The sequence below is a fragment of the Pagrus pagrus genome (assembly GCF_965226575.1).
Source record: "Pagrus pagrus genome assembly, chromosome: 20".
NCBI lineage: Eukaryota > Metazoa > Chordata > Actinopteri > Spariformes > Sparidae > Pagrus > Pagrus pagrus.
The window spans coordinates 10,418,367-10,437,291 of record NC_140207.1 but is presented as its reverse complement, the minus strand read 5'-3'; the positions used below and the strand labels follow the sequence as shown (position 1 = coordinate 10,437,291).

General features: G+C 39.8%; 1 protein-coding gene across 1 annotated transcript; it reads right to left on the bottom strand.

The window, feature by feature from the left end:
• Nucleotides 1–9,804: 9,804 nt before the first annotated feature.
• On the bottom strand, nucleotides 9,805–11,307 carry sox32 (SRY-box transcription factor 32; the record flags this gene model as incomplete). The annotated part of the gene is made up of 2 exons (XM_084340825.1): nucleotides 9,805–10,464; nucleotides 11,007–11,307. The coding sequence occupies 2 exons, from the start codon at nucleotides 11,305–11,307 to the stop codon at nucleotides 9,806–9,808; spliced, it is 960 nt and encodes a 319-aa protein (XP_084196951.1). The 3' UTR covers nucleotide 9,805.
• Between the last annotated feature and the right edge of the window lie 7,618 nt (nucleotides 11,308–18,925).

Sequence of the window (18,925 nt, the reverse complement as noted above, 5' to 3'; positions counted from 1 at the left end):
TTTGGTGTGTTTTATGCATGTCTGTAATCCGGAGCAGTTTGGTTAAACAAGGTAAAATAAACGCTATTTTGCAGTTTTTTCCTTTATTGATAGCCGACATATCAGATATATCAGAATAATACCTAAACACATACAAATATATACCCGTGCACATATATATACTGTACGTTAATACATATTTGTCAAGCTAGAAGGTAATTATTTCACTTTTCTGCCACTTTAGGCCAAATTACAATAATTCATGTATTTTTCATGCTTTCTGATCAGCCCTTTTTTCTGCAGAAAATTTCTTTAGATACATTTTCAACATCTCCTTTGAGATAATAGATGGTAGCTAACAGTACGCAGCATTTCAGACATGGACAATTGGGCGGAAGAGAAACATTCCAACCCCAAATAATAGATATAATTGTGATGGTAGCATTGTATACAGTACGATGACAGCAACTTCAACTATAAATCCGGTACTCTCACTGTGTTGTTTGTAAATCAGAATTATAATACCAAAAGGTTAAAAAAATCATGCTGTCCTCACAGATTTAATATGTCATTGGTTGCACTTCAAACGGCACTTCAACCACCTTGAACAGAGCCAGAGAGTCTGGCCTCTACTTGCCCTCTGAGGTCTTTATTAGAGGTCTATTACTGTAAAGTTGCTATCAGCTATTAGGGGGGTCTCCCTGGCTGCCACTAAGCAGTAAATAAATATGAGCCTATTGTATTCTTGTAGCCTCACTGTCCTTGCTCTTCCATGCTGAGTAAACGCTCACATACAATGGGAGGCCGGACTGCCTTGTCATTCCTGATCCCCCTAGATTGCTCTTCTAGGTCCTCTGCCTGGGAAAGTGGCAGCGGAGGAAAGAGGAAGCAATGAAAAAGGGATCGGTGAGAATATTTTACTCGGCTGCATCCCAGATAGTCTGTAAGGCTGATCTGATGACTCAAAAACTGTGAAGTTATTCTTGTAAACAGCCGAGGTGGAAAGTAAACAGATATATTTACTCAAGTACACTTTCAAGGTTCTTGTTCATAATTACATGTTTTCTGATACTTTATACGTCTACTACAAAACATTTCAGATTACATTCAGGAGATCAAGGCGTACGACCTGGTATCACAGCAGTTTGTGAAATAGAGACAACCGAATACCCGAACACCGTATCGTATCGTATCGTATCGTATCGTATCGTATCGTATCGTATCATAATGTATTGTGCCGTACTTTATTGTATGCCATCGTAATGTATCATATCATGTCATGTTGTATCGTATCGCATTGTTGTATCGTATCGCAACAGTCATTACTGACTCAGTTTATTGACTTTATGACTCATCACTACTTGTACTTCTGTTACATGATATTTTAATTATCCTGCAGTTGCCTCTCATTACCATAGTAGCCTCTCTTCAGCAGAAGATGTAACTTACTGATTATAGTCATATTTATATGTATGTTATAGTTTATATGCAGCGGAGTCGGTCATTTGTGTGGCTGTGTGTTCTAACTTGAAAGATAAAAGAAAGAAATTGAAAGTTGTGGAGGTTTCTGGCCACCTCAGGCTGCCTTGTGGAGCTTCCTCTCCAGTTTCTCCACAGGAAGAGTGCTGACAGGGCTGCATGGACTCACAGGGTTCCTTGCATGGAAGTGAGGCCTTGAATGAGGAGGGGTGCGCAGCATCGCCCCCATGGGACGGTATTATTCAGGCCTCCCCGGCCTGCCCCCATGAGCCAGGGCATGAGGCTGCCAATACCAGGCACAGGCGGGTGCTGCCGTCCTGTAATCACCGATGACATACATGAAGTAGTTTTCCAGATCGGTTTTCCTGTCCTTCCAGCTGCGAGTGGGGCAAACAGCACAGGAAGAATAACACAAGTTGCAGGCCAAGCTCAGGGAATGTGGCCTTAACAAACACAGCACAAATAAAAAAGTTAAAAGGCACACTGCTCTCCTCCTGAGAGCCTCTGAGCGAGGGAAGTGAGGCTACGTCCTGAGAGAAGGTCCAACCTTCCTCAACACCCACACAGACTCAACAATAACCTGCCAATCAAACCAAATGCTGTTTACTCTGAGCTACCTGCCGGGCTTAGAGCCTGAAATCAACACCATTTTCTGACACGTTGGCCTTATCTTGTACATAGTTTAAGCCAGATTTATCTTTATCTTCTGGGTGTTGAATCAGCTTTTTCCTGCTAATCTTAATATTTGCAAAGAAACTTTTAACTACCAGTAACATAGTTAGGAGCCTGTGTAGACTTTATTTTCAAAAGTTCATACTACATCTTAGGTGTTGACACTGAGGCTGTTTAAAGCATATTTTACTCCTGAAATGGATTTTATTGGCTCAGGGCGACTTTAATATTTGTGTCTTGAACTAACCTGGACCTGGATTTATAATGCAATTTACTGTAGGCAGCTTTTACTAGAGCCCTGCTACCTGCAAACACCATCTGCAGCCTCCTTTAAATGAGGCGTGTGACCCTTCATCTGTAGTTAATGTGTCTTCAGGTTGTGACCAGCTCAAACAAAGACAAATTTATTGTCTTTGTTTCACTTTAACAGTTTTATAAGATCTGAAGAGGTACTTTTATCCAAAAGAAAAAAGAAGTGAGAGGAATTCTTCTCCTTTTTCTCCTTCTCTACTTTCCCATGATGTTAACCTTCTCATGACCCCCTGTGATCCCTCGCGGGGGATCTGACCGTGAAGCCTTCATGTTAAATTCTGGCATTTTTTTCCCGCTTCAACCACCGTATCAGAGCATTATAACCAAAGTGATTTTACAGCGGCAGCTTAGCACACAATGCGTTGCCCTCAGGTGCTACCGGCCTGCTGCATGCACACAGTCCGCTACCTGCTGAGGGGCCCGGTAAGCTGTTAGTCTTTTACCCCGCTAAGCCAATCAGCTGAGGCGTTAAAGACGCCACGTCAGCACAAACTAACAGGTGCCCACTGAGAATTAAGACAGAGGGGGGTAGAGGGAGACACTGAGGGGATGGATCGACTGTAACTTCAGGTGTCGCTGGTGTTGTCATTGTATGGAAATGCTATGAATTTACCAACATGCACATGCCTGCATTAGTTGTACATTTTAAATAGATGCATAGAGGTTTGTTTGCATGAATAATAAATAGATAAAACAGATTGTTTAACCTCTTAAACAACCCTTTTTTGCTGTACAGAAATGAGACGCTGATTTTGTCTACCTGTCTGAAGGACCAATGGTTTGGAAAATACATTTTAAATATGACATTTCCAGTATCTGCCAGTACTATCAGGCGACTAATGTAAACTGTAGGCCTACAGGCTACATGTGCTGATGGAGAACAGACAGATAGCTAAGCAGGCCAACTTGTCTAACTGAATAATAAATAGGGAAGAGTTTAATTTCCCATCACAGTTCTGTTTTTTTTTTATCCAGTGAAAGGGGGTAGTGTTCGGAAAACGGTAATGAAAACAAAACAGAAAATTAAAATACAATCACATCCTGAAACAGGTCTGATAGGTGCGTCTCAGCCCTAAAACACTTAAAACACACACATGCATATGGACATTTCTGACCAGCTCATGGACATACTCGCAGACTGAGTCATAAAGAGCCAGCAGACACTAAGGAAGGAGGTGTGACGTTATTTCCACAGAAATCAGTCTGGTAGGAATGACTCTGAACAACACGCCACATTTCGCTGTGACGAAGGTATTTGATATTAAAATATCTCTACATAACACCACAAATGTAGGCTTCAGTATACAGTATACACAAATATATAATACAGCTCAAAACACATATGATAAAAGACTATATATGCGAAGAGAAATATAAAAACAGCCCAGACACAAACAAACACTTCCGCTCCGGTTTGAGGATTGTGTTTGTGTTAATCATCCTCTTGAGTGTTTGTTGACAGGCGTTAGCCTCTTTGCTAAGAGACTCTGTCAGAGTATTGTATCTGCTCAGCAGGTCACAGGGACACACCCAGCTGCTCTATTCTCCTCAGTGTGTCTGTCGGACCCTGTTACAGTAATCATCTGTCTGCCGCTCACCGACTGGCTGTCTCTTGGCGGGAAACGCGGCCGAGGTCATAATAAAACCACAAAAACAGTTGCTCTTTGTGACTTTTCTGCACCACCAGGATGAAACCTCCACCTTCTCGTTTAAAGCTATATAAAGCAAAACAAACTAAAGGGTTAGTTCACCCAAATTAATATCCAGCCATGCAGATGGTTTTTGGTTTAATGTGGACAGATTGTAAGATATCCATGTCTGGGATTTCTGCCGCCAGTATAATACAATGGAGGTGAGTGCAATGTTGTTCTTCAACATCACTGCATCATTGCAACTGAGAAAATATTATACCTTCTGCTCAACTACACTTATTTGACAGCTGTAGTCAGCAGTTGCGTCGCAGATTAAAATATACAAACATATTACCGTCATATAAAACATTTAATTGTCCTTCTATTTATCTCTATTTCTAAACTAACGTTAGCTACTGTTGCTCTCTGTAAGCACTGAGACGAGGCACTGGGGTTTGTGCATAACGTCACATCATTTGGACTGTCGTGGAAAAGCCAAACTGAGTCCTTTTAAAAGAAATTAACAGGCCAGCAGCATTAAACAGCTTAAACAAGTCATCCTCAGGCTTCTGTAGGAAACCAAGAGAGAAGGGAAGGCCTCGTTTTACATGTCACATTACAATCTGCTCACATATGGCCAATACATATTGATGAAAACATGTAAAGTGCAGAGCCACTTTAAGATATATATAAAAATAGGTCCAGTAACAATGTATTGGTTAGAGAAAATTACATTTGGAGTTAACTGACTCCTGCACATGTCTGGACGTTTTCTGAAGTCACTGCTGAAGATACAAACCTGTGAGACATGCAGGTGAAACTCCTGTGCAGGCCTGACCTGATGAGGTTACAGTAATCTGATAGGCCCAATTAGTGCTTGATTAGAGGTTGAGCAGACCGACATAATGAAGTGATCAGACAGACACATTTAACCCAACCGGATGTTCCTGTTCTCATGTGAACCGAAGCTTCCTGAAGGTTTGTTTTATGGAATTACATTTTTCTAGCTGCAGAAATGACAAAACCTTTTCTCTGCTTCATTATTTCTTTAGGATAAGAAACTGTCGAGTGTCTCACTTCAGGGCTCTTCCTGTTCGAGTTTCCTCCTCAGCCCCAGACAGAGCAGACGTCCCTGCAGGATAATACTCGGATGAGCATTATCTGCAGACAGCAGCTACAGGTTTACCCAAACTGCACTCAGGACAGGAAACTATTGATGACCTTCATGTAGGCGGTAAGACAAGAAAAACCTAATTATGGCTCAGAATATCTCAAAAATGTTACAGGTAAGTGAGCTCGAGTTATTTTTAAGGTTTAATATAAACTCCAGCTATTTGGCCTGTCAATATTAGACACACAGAGTTGGCATATTTACATATTTAATCTCTAACGAGAAAAGTATTTTATGGTTGAGGAATGTTTCCACTTTATTACAGCATGTTTGACATGTTGAGATTCCTCACATTCTTCACCGGTGATAAGCTCAAACATGCCTCTGTGAGCTTTCCAACAGATTTATGATACGGGCATCCACTCTTGGACTAGTCACAGAAATAACTCTGGGTCGAGATCACATAAATTCAGACAGGAAACCTGTTTAATCTTCATTGTCTTTGGAAAAACTGGGGAAAGGCCTGAGAATGTGTGGTTTTGTTTCTCAAAAAAAAAAAAAAAAAGCAGAAATTTTAGAAACAGCATTCTGACGTAGCTGTTCTTATTCTCCAGGTGGCGAAATATGGCGTAAACTACACCGAACTACACCTGTCAGGTGTGTCAACGTTAGCTGGCCTCCTTAGCGTAGTTAGCTAGCTGCACATCCATGAGCAGACGCATGTTTCCTTCTGCACGGTTACATCGTTTAGTTAAGTTGAAAGTAAATTGTTCCTACGTGAAGCTGCTCACAACAAGGTCTGTAGATCATCTTGAGTCATCAGGTCATGATTTTTTAGGTTTTGAGTTTTTCAAATGTATTTTTTTTCAGCACTTTGGGCACCACAAGCCGGGTGTTACCTAGTTCCCTTATTTTCAAGGGAAGAGAGACATCTCTTTGGCTGATATCTGCAACTCACATCAAAACAATCCAGATCGGTAAAAGCAGGAGGTCAGAATAAACTGTTCCTTCAGTAACAAATGGCATCTTAGGAAAATAAGCCACTTGAAATGCTGAGTAAAAGTGTTAAAAGAGAAAGTTTTGCTGGATTTCAAAGGATTTAACATCAAAACCTACTCCAGTTTCACTTCTTGCACATTCACTTTCAGTTGTTTATTTTCCAATAAACCAGAAGTCTGTGTAAACACAGCCCTGTAAATATTTGACAAATAATGAGTTTCATAAATGTAACAAAGATATCTGACTCGTGCAGCTGCCATTTCCATCTCTGTTTATCGTTGATGATATTTTCACCTGAAACACTGATATCATCCCGTTGTTTTTCCTTCAGGAAGTTCCTGCGACTGGTCGTTAATTGTTGCTGAGGGGCCAAAGTTTGACAAAAACAACAAGTTGAACGAACAGTTTTGAGTTCAAGCTACTAAAAGGGGGAAAACAAGGACTGACAGAACATAAACCAGCATTATTTCATCATGTGTATTATTTTTGCGCTGCAGTTCATTCTGCGTTTGACATTGCAGCGTGTTTTGTAATATTGTCATGGGAGTTGAACTGACGTCAGATTTCTTCCGCTTATTCAGGTGGCGTTGGATTGCAGCAAGTCTTCGCTTTCCTAATCAGCTCCTCTGCTCTCGCGTCCAAGCGAGGTCATCCTTCCCTCAGCCGGCGCAGTGCTCATCCATTTCCTTCCAACACCTCGAGATCTGATTTCCATCACTGACTCACAACATAGCCCTCTGCAGACTCATTTCCAAACGCTGCTACCGGCTGTCTACACCAATGTTTGTTTTTTAGCTTAACAACGAGTTGCATTTAACATTTCAGACACTAACCCTAACCCCAAGATGCACTGCAGTTTAAAAAAAGATTAAAAAATTCCAGACGTTAGCAACAAGTAAATCTGTTTTCAAAGGTAATAATGTTTTATTTTATTTCAGTGTTTTATTCACTTTAGCTTCAGAGGGCTGACTGAACAAAATCATGTAAAAATCCCAAAATACTCCCAAAATAACATTACAAAAAACACCCTCGACCAATTAATCAGCAAAAAATGTCCATAATGGTCAGCTAATTTTTAAATAGCTGAATATTTCCATGGAAAGATTTTCTGATTTTAAATAGTTTTCAGTGCAATGAAGATAAATGTTAATCCTCTGTAAATGTGTTGCAGTTAATAAATCGTCACATTTTGGGGCATTTTTAGGTGTTTTCAATAACAGTGCAGTCATTAATGAGGGCAAAGCTGTAATATTAGCGACATTTGTTTAAAGAAAAGTTTTTAAAAAAGTTGTTTTAAAAAAAGTTTCACTCCGATCAGTGGATATGTAACTTCTGACCAAATATTGTGTCCTTGTAGAAGTTAGTAGTAAATACTGAGTACAGATAAGCAAGTCTGATCTAGTTTTACGAAGACTGCTGTGATTATTATTTTGACTTTTTGATGTTTTAAAATGAACATTAGCTATTTTTAGTCATATATTTATCTTTATAGGTAACAATCACTAAAAAGTTGGTAGGCATGTTGGACTACTTTTACATTTATATATCTTTAAAAATGTTTCATATTTATGCTGTATATAAAATTTGCATTTTGGGGGAAAAAAAGTTTTTTGTTTTAAGTTTCCAAGGGAAGTAAGAAACACCAAGTAATTTTTATTATTATTTTTATAATCATTATGTTATTTGAAAAGGGACGGCGTAAATTAAGCAATACTCAAACAAACGTAAATGCACTCGAGTTAGCTAAAAGACTGTTTGCCTTTGCAGGATGCTCTTATGCACCCTATAATAATATAACTAACACGATAGCCAAAAACATCCTACATTGTAGTAAAACACATACACAACATGATCTAATAGCAGATTCTGCAGTTAGTAAAAGCATCAGATAATCAGATGATACATTTCATATTTATTTTCCTGATGTGGGTGAACTGACGGGTTTTGTCCTTGCAGCACCCGACCTGTTGGATCGAGGGCCTCGGCCTTATATCTGTCCCGGTCAGAGTTCAACCTCGAGGCTCTGACACAGAAAATACAGGGCAGGGAAGTAAACATTTTCCTAAATGAGTAAACATTTGGCAGCCAAAGTCAAATAAGTCTGGAGATATGTCGATTTTGGGCCATATTTTTAGAGCCTTTGTGAAATGTTTTAAAATGAAACAGGAAGTTGGGAAGTTTATGCCCCTGGCGCCCACCCTGCTTCCCTCTGTGAGCCAAGAAAGACGTGAGGATGGAGATTAAACAGCGTGTCAACAGTTTGGCTTCTGCCAAAGGGCGGGTAGTATAGCTCCAACATTGTTTAATGAAACAGATATTTAAAATCATTTGCATCCATCTTAAAGGGGCCGATCAGTGTACTTGTCATGAGGACTCACCATGTGGGACAGTTGTGTGATGTTTCCTGTGACCCTGGAGAGAATCGTCTATTTTTATTTTTCACTGAGATAAATAAACGAGTGCTAAATCCTTGTAACTACGTACTGAACAAAAGTAAAATCATTCACTCTAAATCAGGGAAATCCACATTTCATATAAAGATGTTGGTCAAGCTTTAAGTTTCCCTTTTTATCATTTATAAGCAGTACGTTCGCATATAAATGATTTATAACATACTGTCATTCAGTTTTCAGCAGGAATAAGGACATTTTTGTGTTAAGTGTTGAATGTTTAGTATTTGTCGAGATGTTTGACATCTCTGCAGCTGTGTTTCACTTTATTGTCATTCAATATCTGTTTATAGGGTGTGTGTGAGTGGTTGAGGATTTATAGTGGTTGACAACTACATTATTAAACACTTATTTCTGCTTATAAGTGCATTACAATGTATTATAAATGAGTTATTACATGCAGAAATCACTGGAGCAGCTTTATGACACCTGTTGGTTTAAAAAAAATATCATTTTAATCTGTAATTCTTGTGGTTTTTCTACTTTTTTATGTATTAATAAAGGCATGAACAGTGATGGAATGTAACTAAGTATATTTTTCAATTTACAATTCTGAGGTACTCGTACTTTACTTTAGTCTGCTTGTTTATACTCCACTACAACTATTTGATAAATTTAGTTACTAGTTACTTTGACAATTGCATCAGAGCCAAAGTTCTTTGTTTTTTTTTAATATATTAATTAAATTTATTGTCAATCTGATAGAAAAAATCACTGATTCAGACAATTAGATGCTGAATATTATATCCAATTATCGGCCAGGCTGATAATTGGTTGACCTCTAGAATACAGTATATAAATATAGATATAAATATATGTATATATATTTGATTTTACTTGTACTTTTTACACTTCAGTACCTATTTTATCAGATAATTCATATTTTATTGAAGTATCTTCGTATGAGTGACTTTCACTTTTACCAAAGTGATATTTTAACACCACATCTTTACTTTTACTCAAGTTTGACTTCAGGGTATATTCACAACGCACGACATGAAGATTTTCAGTTGAATTAATTATTTATTGATTCAATATAATCACATTTGAAGACGGTACAGTCATCTAAGAACACAAGTTTTCGTAAACAAATTGCACAGTGTACACTTCCAGCGGTCGTTATCAGACGACACGCCGAAATGATTTAAATAAATACGTCAGTGTTCGCGGTGTTACGACAGAGAGCGTCCCTGTCTGTGGCTGCTCTGCTGATGGTAGCTGCTGGGGTCCACTGACTCCGGCCTGTGAGGGGTCGGACTCAGGTACTGTTCGAACTCGCTGCGGTCCAGATCGTACAGCATGTCCAGCTGGACCTGTTCCAGGTAAAACTCCAGGGAGGGCCCGGCAGGACACAGCAGGCCCCCGTACAACCTGGACTCTGCTTGATCCACATGGGGAGCTGCAGAGGCGGAGAAACCATACTGCATGTGCTGACCGCCATAGTACACCTGAGGCTCTGCAGGGTACGCCGGCGGGTTGAAAGCGTCCGCTGCTGCTGTGTCTGGAAAAACTGGACTGTTTGTGTAGCTGCTGCGCGAAGGGTTGAAGTTAGCGGGGGAGTTGGGGAAAGCGTGCATGCTCGGGTAGGATGGCTGCTGGTTCTGGAGCAGGTGGGTGAGGTTGTGGGGCACCATGAAGCCAGAGCTGCAGAGCGCTGGATGGGAAGAGGAAGCATCTGCACCTGGGGGCTTGGAGCTCTTCTTCAGCTGCTTCCTCCTGCGGGGCCTGTACTTGTAGTTGGGATAGTCGATGGTGTGCTGGACCCTGAGACGCTCGGCCTCCTGCATGTAGGGGCGTTTCTCAGCCAGAGACATGGCCTTCCAGGTCTTTCCTGTAAGAAGAGAGCGGGGTTAATGATCTGCAGCCGACCAGTGACAGTTAATGAAAACTTTAAAGGAGTAGTTCACACAAATATTCAGTCGTTATCTACTCAAGCTCATGCTGATAGAAAATCAGGTGAAGTTTCATAGTCCACAAAACATTTCTGGAGCTTCGGTGTTGCAACATTCTGCTATGATTGAAGTAGATGGGGGCTGTTTTGGTTTTTTTTACATTTTAAAACAAGTCCCCATCTACTTCAGATGTTTGGGAGAACGTTGTTTTGCTGTGAAGCTCAAGAAAATGTTTTGTGGACTATGAAACTTCACTGCACTTCCATCTGCATGAGGGCGAGTACATAGAAGAGTTTTCATTTTTGGGTGAACTTATCCTTTAATCATATATTTTGGGTATATGATTGAAACTTTTTATGCTGCAGGCAGGAGATCACGAGACATTTTCTTGGCCCAAAGACTACAAACATTTCTACTAGTTTTAAGACGAAACACAGGTCTTATTAGGAACATTTTTCAGGCTGTAGATCAAAAATCTTACCGAGTATTTTGCTCAGATCCGTGTTCTCCAGGTCTGGGTTCAGGTGTGCCAGCCTCCTGCGCTCCTCTTTGGTCCAGATGATGAAGGCGTTCAGGGGCCTCCTGACTCTCTGCTGCGCTGACGCAGACTTGGCCTCGGGGCTGGTGCAGCTGGAGTCCGAGGTCACGGACTGCGGGCTGGAGGGGCCCGAGCACGGCGAGCGCACCTCGGCCATCTGCTCCCCGTCTGCGGAGCCCGAGTCCTCGCTCTCGAACATGTTTGCGCAGAGCTGGAAAGCGGCGGGGTCGTGACTGAAACGCATGGTTACCGATGATGATGATGGTTGACTCGGCTGCTGCTGAAGGCCGCTGTCATCCTCCTGGTGATGCTGACGGATATATGTGGGCGCTCCACCAATGGGAGGCCGGGAGGAGTGGATTTAAGGTGTGAATTCCAGGTGTTTTCTCGGGTCGGTGATAGGCCCATCCGACGCCCCAATCAACGACCTCACGAAACTTCACATCGGAGGAGTCATGAGTGTGTAATGATGTGAGATTAAGATGTTATATAATGTTAAAATCCATCGTTTCATCTCCAGATTGCGTAAAATAAGAGAACATGCGATCAGAAATGTGCATTTTTGCCTCTTTATGCTGCCATAATTACACCTAAAGACTTTTTAACTGCACATGTAAACACATATGTCTGTATAAAATGCAAAATTAAAGAATATTTTACCTTCTTTTTATCTTTTTAGGCAAATAAATTTGGATTTTGACAATTTCTGATATTTACGCATGAATTGTTTCCTTCTCTGTCACTTTCATTGAAGAAAAATCCAGTTTCAGTCTTAATTCTCTTAAAAAAAACATATGAGGAAAATCAAATTACAGCTTCTTCCCCCATTGGAGAGAACTGGAATCTAATCAATAGGTCCTGAAAGGCAGCAGGCAGGGTATTGATAGGGGGACATCAAAGTTTTCAGGAGGCCGGCCTGGTTACTAATTACATTGTGGCTCTCAGCTCTTATCGGCCGTCCACTGTCTCTATCAAAGTACATTTTACAGGACTGAAACAAACATGATCAAGGCGCGTTTATTACACGATTACCGCGCACAAATATTTACCCGCACACACACAGAAAAAAAAAAAAAAACAGCTGATAGGTGCGTGCAGAGGGGCATGATGAGCTCACCTCGAGGACAGGAAAAACACTGAGACAGCTGCTTTCTTACTTTGAAAAAAAAAATCTGAATTAAAAGATGAGACAAATCTATAAAAATAGACTGACTGACTTCCTGAGAGGAAACAGGAGACAGAGACAAAAGTGTATTGAACTGAGTCAAAACTGCAGCAGAGATTCAGACTCATAGAAACTATGGCAGGATGACTGCAGTTTGTCTCTTTCAACCTATAATTTATGTTTCTTTTGTCAGTTTTCTATAATTTATGGGCTAATTAAAAATAACTCATTGCACAGTGACATTTTTCAAGGATAAAAAAACACCAAAAGCTTTAAAATATCCACAGAAATAACAGTTAAATAGGCCATAACTCACTTGTGAGCACACAAACACACTTGTTGAAGAATTATTTATATTGTGAGAATGTTTCAGTTCCAGGAAATTTAGAGTTAAGTTGTCATGCAGTGCATAAATATCAGAATAAACACATTTATGAGAGTTACAAACAAGTCCCCATCTATGTCAGTTGTACTCTGTGTTTTGTTGTGAGCTTTCATATTTGTGTGAACTCATCCTTTAATCCTGTGTATGTTTCTTTTGTAAGTTTCTTTTGTAAGGATAAAAAACATAAAAAAACGTTCAAATATCCTATAAATCCTCTGATAAATTAAAGTATAATTGGCTATAACTCACTTTTGAGTGCATAAACACACTTTTTGGGGAATTATTTATATCATAGGAATGTTTTATTTACAGGAAATTAGGAATTAAGTGCCATGTGCATTAATATCAGAGTAAACATTACTGAGGATTTAATTCCCCATCTACTTAAGTTATTTAGGAGAAAGCAACAAAAGCTGTTTTGTTGTGTTTTGTGTTATTTATGTGTTATTGAAAAGTATAAAGAACATCAAAATCTTTGAAATAACCTATAAATCCTGTAAGAAATGAAAATATAATGAGGTATAACTACAAATATAAGTACAAATACACACTTTTTGGGGAATTATTCATATGATAGGAATGTTTTATTTACAGGAAATTCAGAATTAAGTGCCATGCAGTGAATAAATGTCAGAATAAACACATTTCTGAGCATTAAAATGAGCACTGTGTACTTCTAGAGAGGAAATACAAACTTATATTTATTTTTCCTTAACTGAATAAACAAGCTGTTCTCAGAGGAAAATAAGGCCCAGAACACTGTTTGAGGCTAGAAAGGTGGCAGGGTCCGCCACAAAGTAAAACAGTATTGACTTGTGTTGTCCTTTAAGGTCAGCTTGTTTATTCAGTTGATTCTGTCATGTAAACAAAGAGAGTTTGTTTATTTAGTTTGTTTAGGTATATTTAAAAAAATGTGCACAGTGCACCTTTAAAAACACGTGAATGCGAGATAATGGCTTTATTAAGATGAACAAAACAAACATATAAATACATGCAACGACATTACACTAGACTATATGACTGAAGAGAAGAGTATAAAGTCGGTTTGTGTATTGGGCTTTAATGATCTCTCCAGAAACTCCTCAGGCGTGTGATCCCACTTTAATATAACAGGATGCCATTACAGGTGCTCGCTTCCTCTGCCTGGTTTCAATGAATATCTGTCTTTGGCACCGGCGACAAACATTACACAGACAATAGATGTCATTATGGTGACAGCGGCGACTTTGCATCTGCAATACACGGACTGAGCCTGCAGTTATACCTGCACCTGCCGCTTTGCATTGTAAATACTGTGTATTACTGCGTTAATACACACATGCAAGTCTCCACTGTTATTTATATGTATATATAGATATTATATGAGTGTTCTCGTTGGACTTTGCTGTGAGAAGTCAATCAGGCGTTAATAGAGCTTGATATCTTAATTAAATAAAAGCCCGATCAATACTGTGACATTGGCAAATTCAATAACAGGATTGATTAAGGCACTGTCCACCTGAACCGTCAGCCATCAGGCGAAACTGATAAACGTGGCATGCGGCTTTGAGAGGACAGATAACACGAGACGCGTCACGAGATCAATGCCAACCTGAGAAATGAAGATTTAAAATCTGGAGTTTGAGAGTGTTTGGTGGAGGAGGTGGAGGGTGGAGGAGGGGTGGAGGTGCTTTTCTTCACGTGTTGTCAGAATTAGAGGTTGAATCCACATCCGCGGTGTCAAACGGGACGCACGCGCCATTGCGCCTTGAAGAGCACTAATGGATTTAATCAATTAAGTTGAACGACGCAGCGTGAATACAATAACGTTAGTTTCGGCCGAGCTGCCCCGAGAACTGAGTCTGATTGATATTAGACAGTGTTTGGGAGTCAAGGTGGAGGTCAGCATCTGGATCTTTGCATCATTAAAGGAGCACTGTTTAGTTTTGGGGCAAGACATTTAAATCTAAATAAACAAACTATATAAACAAACTCTCTTTGTTTTCATGCCTGAATAAACAAACTGACCTTAAAGGACAATGAAATTCATTCTGTGTTTCTTTATATGTGGCGGACCCTGCCACCCTTCTAGCTCCAAGCACTTATTTTCCTCTGAGAACAGCTGGTTCATTCAGTTATGGAAAAATAAACATTTCTGTATCATTATCGCATTAATATTGTAAATATTAAGATTCTGCATTTGAATTTCTTATAGTGCCCCTTTGATATCTGGATTTTGTCGTTTTTAAAGGGGCACTATGTCGTTTTGGAGAAGAAATTCAAAAGCAGGCCCGTAAAAAGTTGCATAACAACCTTTAACTGATGGTATTTATCGTTATCATTTAAACTTTGCACCCTCTCACCTTCGAATGAGAACATGACAGCAAAAAATAGGTCAAATCAAATAATCAGTCTCTTCTGATTACAATTGCTTTTCTAAAACTACATAGTGAACCTTTAACTATCCACTCACCCTACTCCATGTATTAATTTGCCACCAGGATAATTTTTTACGTATTATACCTTTAAAAACATGTGTAATTTGCCCTTTATTCCAGTCCTATTAATGAATCCTGATCTATGAGGTGACAGTAGGGTATCATTGCATTGTCCCACAGCCAAACAAGCTGAATGGGCACTATCCTTCCTGAATGGGGATTGTTCTGATCACAATGTGCCATTGTATTGGACAGAACTCATATATGGGACACTCCTCTCCGTCTTCGCTGTGGAGCAGTGATGGCCGGGCTTGCACAGGTAGAGGATCCGTGCACCAGGAGCATCTCAGCAGGATTTAAACAGGGCCTCGTGGATTCTTGGCGACTCTGGATGAAGTTTTTGGTTGGATCTGGAGCACTTATGCGTGATTTGTGAATGAAAAGGATGGTTTCACGTGAGCCGGATCACCTGAACTCACATTTTCTAGACGCCACAAAAGCTGCTGAACGCTCTTCTCATCTCATATTATGGAGGATTTGCTGAGACGAACTTGCAGAAAAACCCCCAGGCGAGAAAACGTCTGATAATGAAGCACTGTATTCCCGGTGCCATCCCACCGACTTTCCTTACAGTGCTTCATTCATAAAGAGCTGCATTGTTTCATGGCTGGAAGGTGTGAAGGGGATATAATACTGCTGTGTCAGGTGACCGTGATCTTCGCAGCGAGGGACTCTATCGCATTGTGTTGTATTGTATGGGCACAGCAGGCCAGAAGCAAGATAGACTCTGTCAGGACTCAGACACCATTCTATGCAGTGATCTGAGCCCCCACCACCACCTCCACCTCCACCTCCAACTCCACCTCCACCTTCTTCTTAATCACGTGTTTGAGCAGATTTAACAGTATAGACCGAGGGCCCCGGGGCCCTGAGTGCTAGCCTCCACACTCCCCGTGTAAACAGTGCCCTGCCCGGCCCTACGTCAGGCCAGCTGAGAGGATTACATGCCCCCTGGTGTAGACAGGCTTAATGTAGCCTCATTAGCCGAACACAATGACGCCCCCACCTCTGAGCAGAGATAACAGGCCGGGGCTCAGCCAGACTTCAAACACAGCTCAGAGGACACACCTGAGAGCTCAGGATTTGAACTTTTGAGCATCATTATCGATTGAACATTCTCAGCTTTTGACAGTTGATTAATGATTCATCACATTTATGCAGCAAAAATGCCGACACTCACCATTTCCTGTGTCTGAAAGTGGGAAGATTTACTGCTTTTCTCTGTTTTATATCATTGTCTGGGGATCTCAGGCAGGAAAACTCAGTCTCGATCCACAGTTTTGTTACGTCGTCCTTTATTCTTGACCTGTCCGACTTCTAGATGTGCAATGTGCTGATTTTGTTCTCACCCCCACTATGATTCAAACTCAAAAAGGCAGTTTGCTTTAAAATATGGCTTTAAGTTCATCTAAAATGTTTTCAAGCTGTTAATCCATGCTTCAGGAGGTCTCTTTGTTTGTCTAAGGCCTGTAAAAAGTTAACCTTTAACTGATTGTATTTATTGTTATCATTTGAACTTTTTACCTTGTTTGTAGCTTTAGTTCTGGATTGTATCTATTATATCTTTTACTGTATGTTTTTAATGTAAAGCACTTTTTTACTTTGTTTCAGAGCTATAGTATAAATAAAGCTCTTCTTCTTTTTACTATTATTGTAAATTTATTGTGTATTTTTGTGTTTTGGACTGTTGGTCTGCCAAAAAATAGGATCTTCGAATGGGAACATCACAGCATAAAATCAAATAATTAAAAGGGGCACTATGTAGTTTTGGAGAAGAAATTCAAACTCAGAATTTAACCTTTAACCTTTACATGAAGAAGTAAAATAAATAAATTGTGTGTGAGAGAATGTACGAATCATATTAAATCTAAAAAGAAAACAGGTTTGATAAAGTTTTTCCTATTTATTAGTCTCAATCATTTCTTTTTTAACTTTCAATGGCCACTTTATTTACCATTTTCTGACATTTCTTATGTTAAACCATTAATCTATTAATCTTGAAAGTAAGTGACAGACCAATCAATAATGACTGTTGATCTCGAAAAAGGTCTGAGGGCCAAAATGTCACCCTAATAAAGGATAAACGCATGTGGGGCAAGAGTGTGTGACACAGTAGTAATAATAACAATAATAATAATTTTATTTATAGTTTACAAAGTGCTTTGACAGACGGGCAAAAGCAGGAAACTCATGAGGACAATATTACAGAATAAAGAAGGAACTGTCTGAGGAGTTAAAGCAAGAAGGCAAAACACAAAATGTCAACACAAGCAAATAAAAGTAAAAGGAATAAAAGCGATAAAACAGGTAAAATCACATAAAAGCGTAGCAAATACAGAGATAAATAAAAGAAAAAAGAACAATAAAGGACGATAAGAAGACGACATCACATCAGAGCAAATTTTATTTGTAATTTGGATCATTATTTAGTCAATAAGTGACTAATGACGTGGTGATAAACAGATCAGAAATCTGATTCATTCAAGAGGACATCCATCAAACCCTCCGTCTGGCTCCTTTTATTCCCCTTACATCGCAGCCTCCCTGCTTTCTAATTGCATTGCATTCGTCTATCATGCAGACTTGCTCAGAGTGAGACTGGCTAATGAGGCAGAGCTCCACTCATGCTGAAAAAAGCACTATTCTTTGTAAATTAGGAATTGTATTCTGCTGCTGATAAGAGTCTTATCTCAGGAATTGAATAAGTCTTCCAAGTCTTTTATTGTCCAGGATCACAGCGGGTCATTTATCACAGCCATGATTTTGGACTCAAACACAGTAGATGTGTAAATCTGATCCAGGAGCAGACCCACACTTCTCTCCTCAGCAGACAGAGGCCTGCATTAGCTGTAATTAGCCCTAATTATTAACTGGAACTAGACAGAGAGCTGTGAGACACCGTGATATCTGTCTGTCCTAAACGGCTCGTTCAAGGCAGCAGATAACCAAAACAAGCCGGCCTGCTCAGCTCCAGCGGCAATGCTTGGATGTTTAATTAAATAGTGTGAACTGGTTAGACTCAGACATTAGATTATTTGGAGCAGAAACACAGAGATGAAATGCTCCCCTTTAAACAGACTAACAAATCTTTTTAGCTCAAGTGAACGACTGTTTTCTTAAGTGTAATCGATGGAGAAAAACTTCTTTATTCTTCCATGCAGCCACACATTCACAGAGTAGATGTTTGTGCCTGTTAGGGACTCCTTTTTCTTTCTTTCGCTCGTCTGAGACCTGATACAAATTCAAAAGGATCTGCTGCTTTGAAGATAAGCACTGTGGTTCTGCCATAAACAATGATTGTGCTGTTTCTTTCCTGTGGCCTGATTTATTTAAAGTATTATGCTGTAAGGATTTGGGCTGGTTTTCCTGGCAGGGCCAGCTGTGTACGTATCCACTACTTGTGTAGTTTATTGGATACTTGAGATTCAGGAAAACACTCAGGGAACCACAAGCAAAGTCATCAAAGTGTGACCTTTGTCTCTCGTGGTAACACATTACGAAATGTACAGAAAAATGTAAGAAATTCTCCCTAACAATGCTGTTTTGTGCAACAACAACAAAAAAACACTTAATAAAATAAAATCAGTCATATTTTACATTAAGTTTGGCGCATCACTTTTCTTTTTTATTCTTGCATAATTGAGCCCTGCCTACCGGTAACTAACATGGCACTTTGTATAGAAACACAATGCTCGTGGTCCTGCACACACTCACACAAACATATGCTTCCTTTGATAAAGTGTTTTTATACCAGCAGAAATTCTATGGCAGCCTCCCCTAAGACAATATCTGCGTAAAATACCAAGTTATTTATAGCGAGTGTGCCATTTTGACT